Genomic DNA, 12,286 nt, shown 5'->3' with positions numbered 1-12,286 from the left:
ACAGTAAGTAAACACTCAATAAATACGATTGAATGAATGAATAGTAAGTGTTTAACAAATACCATTAAAAAAAACCCAACTGGTATTGTACCACATTGGCATTTGGACATTTCTGGTCCCCTAGTGAGGAGGTCACAATCTCCAAGTTGTGGGGAGAGGGCTCCTTCTCTACATGACTCCCCAACTGAAGCGGGAAAACTTTAGGGCTGTGAAGGGCTTTGAAGGTGGGGAGAGTGGGACTGCCAGAGGGATCGTGTGGGCAAGGGCTCAGTGGTGAGATGGACAAGATTGTGGTACTGATTGTCGTCTTGGTATTAGAAGAGCAAAGTATGTGGGTTGGGTTGTAGTAGGAGATTAGCAAGGTGGGACGGGGAGAGCTGACTGAGTGCCTTAAAGCCAGTGGTAAAGAGTCTCTGATGTGGAGATTTTTGAGGAACGGAGAGAAGTAGACTGAACTTTTTTATTTTATTTTTTAAAGAAAGTGATCAGGGCAACAGTGAAGTTAGGACTGGAGAGGGGAGAATCAGAAGGTAGGGAGGTCAGTGGAGAGATGGGTGCAATAGTCATGGAGGAATAGGAGAACTGGACCGATGTATTAACAGTTTGGAGAAGGGGCAGGTTATGGAGTTGTTGTGAAGGTCTAAACTGACAAGATGTGGTGACATTGAATGCTGCGGCTGAATGAAAGAGATGAGTCCAATATTGCCAAGGTTTCGGGTTTATGAGACGGAGGATGGTAGTGTCTTCAGAGATGGGAAAGTCTTGGGGTGTATAGGGTTTTGGGGAGGATGAGGAATTCTGTTTTGGACATGTTAAGTTTGAGGTTTTGGTTGGACTTCCAAGTAGAGTTGTGCCGGAGGCAAGAGAAGCAGCAGTGTGGCTCAGTGGAAAGAGCCCGGGCTTGGGAGTTAGAGGTCATGGGTTCCAATCCCAGCTTTGCCACGTGTCTGCTGTGTGACCTTGGGCAAGTCACTTAACTTCTCTGAGCCTCAGTTACCTCATCTGTAAAATGGGGATTATGACTGTGAGCCCCACACGGGACAAGCTGATCACTTTGTATCCCCCCCCAGGGCTTAGAACAGTGCTTTGCACATAGTAAGCACTTAACAAATGTCATTATTATTATTAAGAGGAAATGCGAGACTGCAATGAAGGAAAGAGTGGTCAGGGCAGGAGATGTAGATTTGGGAATCATCTGCACAGAGATGGTAGTTGAAGCTATAGGAGTGGATGGGTTCTCCAAGAGAGTGGGTGTAGATGGAGAATAGAAACAGCATTGCCTAGTGGATAGAGCATGGGCTTAGGAGTCGGAAGGACCTGAGTTCTAATCCCAACTCTACCATTTATGCATTGTATGACCTTGGGGAAGTCACTTAACTTCTGTGCTTCAGGTACCTCATCTGTAAAATGGGGATTAATACTGTAAACTCCAAGTGTTACGTGGACTGCGTCCAACCTGATTAACTTGTGTCTACCCTAGCGCTTAGAACAGTGCCTGGCACATAGTAAGCGCTTAACAAGTACCATCAAAAATATAGAAGGGAGCCAAGAACTGAACCTTGAAGGACTCCCATAATTAGGGTGTGGGTGTCAATAATAATAATAATGTTGGTATTTGTAAGCGCTTACTATATGCCAAGCACTGTTCTAAGCTCTGGGGGAGATACAAGGTAATCGGGATGTCCCACGTGGGACTCACAGGCTTCATCCCCATTTGACAGATGAGGTCACTGAGGTACAGAGAATCAATCAATGAGTCGTATTTATTGAGCACTTACTGTGTGCAGAGCACTGTACTAAGCTCTTGGGAAGTCCAAGTTGGCAACATATAGAGATGGTCCCTACCAAACAGTGGGCTCACAGTCTAGAAGGGGGAGACAGAGAACAAAACAAAACATATTAACAAAATAAAATAGAATAGATATGTACAAGTAAAATAGAGTAATACATACAAACATACATATATACAGGTGCTGTGGGGAAGGGAAGGAGGTAAGGCGGGGGGATGGAGAGGGGGAGGAGGGGGAGAGGAAGGAGGGGGCTCAGTGTGGGAAGGCCTCCTGGAGGAGGTGAGCTCTCAGTAGGGCCTTGAAGGAAGGAAGAGAGCTAGCTTGGCGGATGGGTAGAGGGAGGGCATTCCAGGCCAGGGGGATGACGTGGGCCGGGGGTTGACGGCGGGACAGGCGAGAACGAGACACGGTGAGGAGATTAGCGGCAGAGGAGCAGAGGGTGCGGGCTGGGCTGGAGAAGGAGAGAAGAGAGATGAGGTAGGAGGGGGTGAGGTGATGGACAGCCTTGAAGCCAAGGGTGAGGAGTTTCTGCCTGATGCGTAGGTTGATTGGTAGCCACCGGAGATTTTTTGAGGAGGGGAGTAACATACCCAGAGCGTTTCTGGACAAAGACAATCCGGGCAGCGGTGTGAAGTATGGATTGAAGTGGGGAGAGACAAGAGGATGGGAGATCGGAGAGGAGGCTGATACAGAGAAGTGAAGTGACTTGCCCAAGGTCACACAGCTGACAAGTGACGGAGCCGGGATTAGAATCCACGAGTTGTGACTCCCAAGCCGATGCTCTTTACACTAAGCCACGCCACTTCCCTATGTTATAGAGAATAGCTATGACGGGTGCTGGTTCTATGAAATTCAGGTGGGCAGAGTTCCGCCGAATAAGTGGGTAGCTTCTTAGAACTCTTCTGATCATCTCCTGGAGCCTCAGCAACTGATATGAGGTCTCTCAGGAGAGAACCTGGAGTAGAGGAGGGTGGACTGATCTGCCTTAGGGAAAGACCACTCAGTAGTCCTTAAGGCAGCTCATCAAAAAGGGGCTTAGAAATTGTGACTGCTGTTGCATTTGGCAAAATGCTCCATCCTGAGTACCGTATTGGAATCATTCTAGGGGTGAACGGACAGAGGGAATAAATTAACTGTCTTTTCCCATTTTCTTGGGACCTGCTGGGAAATCAAGCTGATTGTGTGTGTGTGTGTGTGTGTGTGTGTGAGAGAGAGAGAGAGAGAGAGAGAGAGAGAGTAAGTACATGTGTTGGGAAGGAGGGGTGGCTGGGAGAATATTCCTTGTCCCGTGTAATTCTTGAAGAGAAAGGTAAGTAGGGACTTCACCATGGGGCTATCAATTAACCACCTTTTTCTTCTCCATTCTTTGAGAGAAATCACATCTTCTGGAGGGAGACACCTCCTCTCCCTCCCCCGCCACGCCATCCCCTTACCAGTCCAGCTCCCAGTTCCAATCAGCAGGGATCGGCTTAATTGGGGCTGTATTCTGTCAAGGATGATGTCTTCACCTCTAAATGATTGATGAGCCAGGGACAGCTCTGTGGGCAATGTAGATGTGCCCAGCTGCAGGACTGTGGGCAAAAGGGGGGTGCTACACTCCTATTCTCCCTCCAGCTACCCTTCCTTGCAGCTAAATCTTGGGAGAAGACTGCTCCTATCCTCTCCTGGAGGAGAAATCTTGCAACAGCTGAACACTTGAATCAACTTGCTCTCACAGATTCTTTAGCTTTTCAGCCCCAAAGCATTTTCTCCAGGCTCCTTTGTCCTTCCCTAGGAAGGTCACTTCATCTGTGCCTCTGAATAGGTTTTCCTAATAATGATAATAATAATAAATAATTATGGCGTGAGAAGTAGCGTGGCCTAGTGGGTAGAACACGGGCCCAGGTGTCAGAAGGACCTGGGTTCTAATCCCAGCTCCCACAGTTGTCTGCTAGTGTGATCTTGAACAAGTCACTTAATTTCTCTGTGCCTCAGTTCCTTAGTCTGTAAGATAGGGATTGATATTGTGAACCTCATTCATTCAATCATATTTATTGAGTGCTTACTGTGTGCAGAGCACTGTACTTGTACTTGGGAAGTACAAGTTGGCAACATATAGAGATGGTCCCTACCCAACAGCGGACTCACCGTCTAGAAGGGGAAGACAGACAACAAAACAAAACACGTGGACAGGTGTCAAGTCACCAGAATAAATAAAAATAAAGCTAGGTGCACATCATTAACAAAATAGAATAGCAAATATGTACAAGTAAAATAGAGTAATAAATTTGTACAAACATATATGCAGGTGCTGTGGGGAGGAGAAGGAGGTGGGGGGGGGGATGGGGAGGAGGAGGAGAAAAAGGGGTCTCAGTCTGGGAAGGTCTCCTGGAGGAGGTGAGCTCTCAGTAGGGCTTTGAAGGGAGGAAGAGAGCTAGCTTGGCGGATGTGCAGAAGGAGGGCATTCCAGGCCAGGGGGAGGACGTGGGCCGGGGGTTGACGGCGGGACAGGCGAGAACGAGGCACGGAGAGGAGGTTAGCGGCAGAGGAGCGGAGGGTGCGGGCTGGGCTGGAGAAGGAGAGAAGGGAGGTGAGGTAGGAGGGGGCGAGGTGATGGAGAGACTTGAAGCCGAGAGTGAGGAGTTTTCGTTTGATGCGTAGGTTGACAGGCAGCCACTGGGGATTTTTGAGGAGGGGAGTAACATGCCCAGAGCGTTTCTGCACAAAGATGATCCGGGCAGTAGCATGAAGTATAGACTGAAGTGGGGAGAGACAGAAGGATGGGAGATCAGAGAGGAGGTTGATGCAATAATCCAGTGGGGATAAAAAGAGAGATTGAACCAGCAAGGTAGCGGTTTGGATGGAGAGGAAAGGGCGGATCTTGGCGATGTTGCGGAGGTGAGACGGGCAGGTTTTGGTGACAAATTGGATGTGAAGGGTGAACGAAAGAGCAGAGTCGAGGATGACACCAAGGTTGTGGACTTGTGAGACGGGAAGGATGGTAGTGCTGTATACAGGGAAAGTCAGGGAAATTCAGGGAGAGGGCAGGGTTTGGAAGGGAAGATAAGGAGTTCAGTCTTGGACATATTGAGTTTCAGATGGCGGGCAGACACCCAGATGGAGATGTCCTGAAGGCAGGAGGAGACCCGAGCCTGAAGGGAGGGAGAGAGAGCAGGGGCAGAGATGTAGATTTGGGTGTCATCAGCGTAGAGATGATATTTGAAACCGTGGGAGCGAATGAGGTCACCAAGCGAGTGAGTGTAGATAGAGAACAGAAGGGGACCAAGAACTGATCCTTGAGGAACCCCTACAGTAAGGGGATGGGAGGGGGAGGAGGAGCCCACAAAGGAGACTGAGAATGAATGACCGGACATGGATTCATTCATTCAATCATATTTATTGAGCACTTACTGTGTGCAGAGCACTGTACTAAGCACTTGGAAAGTACAATTCAGCAATAAAGAGAGACAATCCCTTCTCACACTGGGCTTACAAGCTATGATTGTGTCCAACCTGATTAGCTTGTATCTACCCCAGCACTTAGTAAACACATAACAAATACCGTTAAAAATAAAATGCAGGTTTTGTGCCAAGAATGGTACTAAGCCCTGGGAAAGATACAAGATAAGCAGGTCAGACATGGTCTCTGTCCCACTTGGGGCTCATAGTCTGAGGAAGGAAGAACAAGTATTGAAATCCCATTTTACGGATGAGGAAATGGAGACTCAAAAAAGTTAGGTGACTAACCCAAGGTCACAGAGCAGGCAAAAAGTGGAGCTGGGATTTTGCCTCAGGTCCCCTGATTCTCGGCTTATGCACTAGGGCCATGGAGGGGTGGGGCGGTTGTGTGTGTGTGTGTGTCCTTACCATGCTGCTTGTATGTGTGTTTCTCTTTTCTTCCCATACTACTTCTATGTGTTGTGTGTGTGTTTTTTCTCATGCTGCTTGTGTGTCTCTGTTCTTCCCGTGTGGCGTGTGTCCTTCCCATGCTGGTTGTATGTGTGTTTCTCTTTTCTTCCCATACTACTTGTATGTGTTGTGTGTGTGTGTGTGTGTGTGTCTGTTTTTCTCATGCTGCTTGTGTGTCTCTGTTCTTCCTGTGCGGTGTGTGTGTGTCCATTCTTCCCAGGGATCTCTCTGTCATTTCCCTGATGCTTCCCATTTTCTCTTCTCTCCCTCACATTTAGCTGAAACTCCCTCTATCTTCTAGAGCTGCAGGAGCCCTCTGCTTTTCTCCAGAATATTTCCTGTTACTGATGCTCACTGTGGGCAGGGAATGTGTGTGTTGTTATAGTGTACTGTCCCAAGCACTTAGTACAGTGCTGTGCTCAATAAATATGAATGAATGAATCAACGACGGGGGGCCAGAGGGATGCGGCAACTGAGGCAAGCATGCTAGTCCCGAGGCAGGTAGCCCCCTGGTTACAGTAGAGGACCCTTCTGCCTTCCTTCAGGTCTTAGAGAGGAGACACAATCCAAGTTTTCCTGAAAGGTCATTGCACAGCCTGTTGAACCTCACACTGTGATGAGATTCTTCGAAACAGGTCCAAGGTCCTAATAATAATGCAATTTAAGTGCTTGCTATATGCTAAGCCATGTGGTAGATACAGGATAATCAGATCAGACGCAGATTCTGTCCCACACTGGGCTCACAGTCTAAGCAGGAGGGAGAAATGACATTGAATCCTCTTTTTACAGATGAGAAAACAGGAGCACAGAAAATTCAAGTGACTCGTCCAACGTCACACAGCAGGCACATGGTAGAACCAGGGTTAAAATCCAGGTCCTTTGAGACTGTCAGGCTTGTTCTCTTGCCACCAGACTTCCCTAAGAGCTCCAAAGAGCCAAAATCTGTTACTAGGGCCCTGGAGAAAGCTGAATTAAACTTTCTTCCTCACTTTGTAAAGTGAGGGGAGGAAGGGTCATCCGTTTTGGAGGCTTTATCTGCCTGAGCTCTGAGATACCCTGAATTGTCTGCCCACTGCTAAGAGCCCTCTTCATCCCTTTCATAGGTGGCCGGTGGAACCAGCATCTCTTCCCCTTCTGCATCCCAATCCAATTTTGGGGGCAAAGAGACAGGGAAGATCCCTGCAGTGATTTAGATGCATGTCGGCGGCATTGGCAGGGCTGGACTGGCTTTCGATTTGATGGTTGCTCCCTACTTCCATCATGGAGAAGTAGTGTGGCTTAGTGGATAGAGTTTTGTTTTGTTGTCTGTGCCCCTCCTAGACTGTGAGCCCATTGTTGGGTAGGGACCGTCCCTATATGTTGCCAACTTGTACTTCCCAAGCACTTAGTACAGTGCTCTGCACATAGTAAGTGCTCAATAAATATGAATGAATGAATGGGCTTGGAAGTCAGAAGGAAGGTTTTAATCCCGGCTCTGCCACATGTCTGCTGTGTGACCTTGGGAGAGTCACTTATCTTCTCTGTGCCTCATTACCTCATCTGTAAAATGGGGATAAGAGTGTGAACCCCATGTGGGACAGGGACTGTGTCCATCCTGAGTAACTTGTGTCTACCCCAGCGCTTAGAAAAGTTCTTGGCACCCAGTAAGCCCTTACCAGATACCATAATAATAATAATTTGGATATAATTGGAGGACTAGGCCCCAGTCACGAGCCCCCACCCTACCTGTGAGTGGGCTCCTTCCTCCCCACCCCTGCATGACCTTTCAGGTGGCTGGGACAGCTCCCCTGGCAGGACTAGAACCAGGTGAAACTGGAGGGATTAAAGTGAGAAGCTACAAATTCCCCGCCGGAGGGTTGGGATCAGGGCCAGCTTTAGCCGCAGGAGTCCTGAGCTCTCCTCCTTTGGAAGGTGTGAAGAAAGGGCAGGTGATGATTTGGCTGGGAGAAGTCCTGCCTGGAGGCAGGGAGGGGGTGGACCAGACCGGGGCCCTCTGACATTCCATTCCTTCCCAAGCCATCTCTGTAAGGACGGTGACAGACACTCTGAGGGAGCTAGCTAACTGGTCAGGGCTTGGGGGAAAGACCAAGGGGCTCAGCCTCTGCCAGGAGTGGAGACGGTTCCCACTCTGACACTTCTCTCCATCCTCTTTACAAACCCCCTGTCCTTCCCTCCCCGGCCCTTCGCTAAAGGGTCCCCGGGAGACTCAAAGGATTTAAGGTTCCCCAGACTCATACTGGGGGTGGGGATGGAGGGGACACTTCTTTCTCTTTCTGTGCTGGGGTTGCCCTCCCCAACCTCACTTTCCCCTCCCTAGACCCCATCTGGATAGTACAGGCCCCAGTCCTTGCCAAGACTGAGTGGATTGTACCCATCAGGTCCCACAGTGACTGTTTTGTTTTGTTTTGTTTTGTTTGTTTTTTTCATTCCCGCTTCCCAGCTCCAGCTGCCACCAGTATCCAGGGAACCCTCCTCCTCCTCTTCCTCCTGCCGCCTCTCTGCCACACACGCTGGTCGTTGCTAAGGTTGCTTCCACGGTAACATGCGCATCCTGTTTACACCTCGATCCAGGGAAGTCGGCCTGGGCTAGGGACATTGGGCTCCACTTGGGGACGCCAATTCCCGTGACAACTTGCCTCAGTTCCTCTTCCTCTTCCTCCCCCATCGCCTCTGGAAAGCTGGGGGCAACAGCTGCTGCAGCCGAGGGAGCATCTTAGAGGAAGAGAAGGAGTCTCCAGATTTGGGGGGACACCCCCGGCCCCGGAGCTGGGGGGTGAGGCGGCCAGGGGCCCCGGCTCGACTGGCTGAAGGAGGATACGACCCGCGATCTGGGTCCAGCGGGCAACATGGCCAACAACGCCGCTGACCACGGCCCGGCCAACTCGGTGGCCGAGGGCGGTCACGATGGAGAATTCGGCTGCACGCTGCTGGACCTCCGGACCCTCATGGAGCTGCGCAGCAGTGAGGCCGTGGCCCGGATCGGCGAAGTCTACGGTACCGTACACAACATCTGCAAGAGACTCAGGACCTCCCCCGTGGAAGGTAAGGCCCCTGGAGGGGTTCTTGAGCTGGGCCTATGGAGAAGGGAGCAGGAGGGCTGGAACGAGGGTAGCAGTCAAAGCTCACTCTGAGCTCAATTTTATTGTCATTCAGGCCTTTCCTAAAGTCACTTTGTCCTTTATACACACACACACCCCTCTCTCTCTCTCTCTCTCTCACTCTCTCTCTCTTCCCTTGAGAAGTGGCCCAGTGGAAAGAGCGCTGGGCCTGGGCATCGGAGAACCTGGGTTCTAATTCCAGGTCTGCCACTTGCCCACTTTGAAGTCGCAGCTTCTCTGAGCCCCAGTTTTCTCAACTGTAAAATGGAGATTCAATACCTGTTCTCCCCTCATCTTAGGCTGTGAGCCGCACGTGGGCCGGGGACTCTGTCTGATGTGCTTATATTGTGTCTAACCCAGTACTGTGTTTCTTGGCTCTAAGAGCTTGAATACTATTATCATTATTATTAGTGGTGGTGTTATTTGTGGACCGCCCCCTCTAACTCTCTAGATGATATTTTCCTTACCCAGTGAATAACCACTCTGTGGTTCTAATGGAGATGGTCATTGGGCAGCCCTTGCTGATGACAGTGGCTCATCCTCTGCCTCTTCCTCTTCTGTCCTGCCCTTGGGGTCACAACCAATGCTGGACTTGGTCAGCAGGACCAGGACCTAATAATAGCAATAATAATAATTGTTGCACTTGCTAAGGGCTTACTAAGTGCTAGGCACTATACTAAGCGCAAGGGTAGATATCAGGTAATTGGATTGGACACAGTCCCTGTCCCACAAAGGGCTCACAGTCTTAATCCCCGTTTTCCAGATGAGGTAACCGAGGCCCAGAGAAGTGAAGTGACTTGCCCGAGGTCACACAGCAGACATGTGGCGGAGCCAAAATTAGAACCCAGGTCCTTTTGACTCCCAGCCCTGGTCTCTATCAACTGAGACATGCTGGACCCTGGCGGGCCATAGACCTGATGGGAGAGAATTGGGAAGAGGAGCAGACAGGTCTAAACCCTCACCCAACTGGGTCTGTAGCCATTAGAAACCACTCAACACCTCCCCTCCACCCGCCCAACCTCTATGCCCGGGTCGACAGGGAGCTCCCAGACAGTATATTATGAAAGGGAAACGTCTTTAAGTAATATTCACTGAGTTCCTACTGAGTGTAGAGCACTGTATTTAATGCTTGGGATAGCACAATAGAGTTCAGAAATACTCCCTGCCCTCGTGGAGCGTAGTCTGGCCGGGGAGACACACCAGGGGATTTACAAAAAGAAGAGAAAATACAGAGTGAGAATTAGACACAATTCCAACTGTGCATTCTTCCCCAGTGTTTAGTTCAGTGCTCTGCACACAGTAGGCATTTAAGAGATGCAGCATGGCTTAGTGGCGAGAGCATGGGCTTGGGAGTAAGAGGACGTGGGTTCTAATCCTGGCTCCGTTGCTTGTCTGCTGTGGGTCCTTTCACTTCCCTGGGCCTCAGTTCCCTCACCTGTAAAATGGGGATTAAGACTGTGAGCCCCACATGGGACAACCCGATTACTTTGGATCTACCCCAGCACTTTGAACAGTGCTTAGCACATAGTAAGCGCTTAACAAATACCATTATTATTATTCTCTTTGCCTTTTTTCTTATCTGTAAAATGAGGATTAAGACTGTGAGCCCCACATGGGACAAACTGATTACCTTGTATCTACCCCAGCACTTTGAACAGTGCTTAGCACATAGTAAGTGCTTAACAAATACCATCATTATTATTCTCTTTGCCTTTTTTCTCATCTGTAAAATGGAGATTAAGACTGTGAGCCCCACATGGGACAAACTGATTACCTTGGATCTACCCCAGCACTTTGAACAGTGCTTAGCACATAGTAAGCGCTTAACAAATACCATCATTATTATTATTCTCTTTGCCTTTTTTCTCATCTGTAAAATGGGGATTAAAACCGTGAGCCCCATGTGGGGCAACCTGATTACCTGTATCTACCCCAGCACTTTGAACAGTGCTTAGCACATAGTAAGCGCTTAACAAATACCATCATTATCATTACTATCATTATTAAGAAATCACTACTCAGTAAGCTCATTATGGACAGGGAATGCATCTAATTCTGTTGTACTGAACTCTCCCAAGTGCTTGGTACAGTGCCCTGCAAATAGTAAGCGCTCAATAAATACCATTCATTGATTACTCCTCTACGTACTCACAATCTGCCCAGCAGACAGTTGCTTTTCCCAAGCCAACAGCGCAACCTTAGTGTCACAAAACTTCTCTGTGTATTGAAGTTTCATTTCAAAGAAACTACCCAGTCTTTTGACGTGTGGGAGGCAAGCCCTGGAGCCTTGCTCTGCTTCATCGGTCCCTGCAAGTAGGTACCTGGAGACGGAGCAGAAGAGACTTTCTACCGGGGGAATGTCAGCTTTGGAAGGGCTTCGTAGCCTCAAGCCGGCGAGGAAATTGATTAATGGAGGGTTGGAAACTAAAGTCACAGCAGCAGTGAGGGATGGGGAGGTTGGGGGCCTTCTAGACGAAGGGGAAAAGTGCCTTTGCCATGTAAGGCTGACGGGTGTGTGCTCACCATGAAGACGAAGCTATATAAAGCGGTTTTTGTTCACACAGACCCAGGCCGAGGTGTCTGATGGTTTAGCGCCGTTGGTTGTCACTCTTTGCGAGGCTATTGCGGGCTAAATTTAAAAATGAAGGATCAAGCCAGGGGCGGCGGATTGGCCGGGAAAGGCCGGCTTCTCCTGTCACACAGCTGGTTTGGGAAAGTCCCTTAGACCAGAAGCCCTCTGTGGGACAGGGCCTGTGGACGATCTCATGATCTTGCATCTAATCCAGCATTTAACACAATGCTGGCAACAAAAAGCAGATAGAGCATGGACCTGCAAGTCGGAAGGAGCTGGCTTCTAGTCCCGGCTATACCACTGGTCTGCTTTTGTGACCTTGGGCAAATCGCTTCACTTACGAGAAGCAGCGCAGCTCATTGGAAAGAGTGCGGGCTTGGGAGTCGGAGATCATGGGTTCTAATCCCTGCTCTGCCACATGTCTGCTGTGTGACCTTGGGCAAGTCACTTAACTTCTCTGAGCCTCAGTTACCTCATCTGTAAAATGGGCATTAAGACTGTGAGCCCCACATGGGACAACCGGATCACCTTGTATCCCCCCCAGCGCTTAGAACATAGTAAGCGCTTAACAAATGCCATCATTATTATTATTATTATTATTATTATTATTATTATTATTCTCTTCCTCAGTTACCTCATCTGTGGGACATGGATTGGGTCAATCAATCAATCAATCGTATTTATTGAGTGCTTACTGTGTGCAGAGCACTGTACTAAGCGCTTGGGAAGTACAGGTTGGCAACATATAGAGACAGTCCCTACCCAACAGTGGGCTCACAATCTAGAAGACCTGATTACCTTGTATCTACCCCAGTGCTTAGAGTGCCTGGCATATAGTAAATGCTTGGCAAATACCATAAAGTGCTTAGCAAATACCATAAAGTGCTTAACAAATACTATGATTTTCATTATTATTATTATTATTCTCTGCCTCAGTT

At 49.0% G+C, this 12,286-nt stretch overlaps 1 protein-coding gene across 6 annotated transcripts in view; it reads left to right on the top strand.

The window, feature by feature from the left end:
• The window catches only part of ATP2B4 (ATPase plasma membrane Ca2+ transporting 4), a 142,394-nt gene that overhangs the window by 67,259 nt on the left and 62,849 nt on the right, over positions 1–12,286 (top strand). For all 6 annotated transcript variants that reach the window (XM_038748689.1, XM_038748694.1, XM_038748690.1 and 3 more), the window contains exon 2: positions 8,119–8,720. In XM_038748689.1, coding sequence (XP_038604617.1) covers positions 8,525–8,720 — 196 coding nt within the window. In that variant the 5' untranslated portion in view covers positions 8,119–8,524. The remainder of the gene's footprint in view (positions 1–8,118; positions 8,721–12,286) is intronic.

This window comes from Tachyglossus aculeatus, chromosome 7, assembly GCF_015852505.1.
Source record: "Tachyglossus aculeatus isolate mTacAcu1 chromosome 7, mTacAcu1.pri, whole genome shotgun sequence".
Lineage (NCBI taxonomy): Eukaryota > Metazoa > Chordata > Mammalia > Monotremata > Tachyglossidae > Tachyglossus > Tachyglossus aculeatus.
Note: the sequence above shows the minus strand (reverse complement) of the source record. Positions and strands in the feature narration are given on the sequence as shown.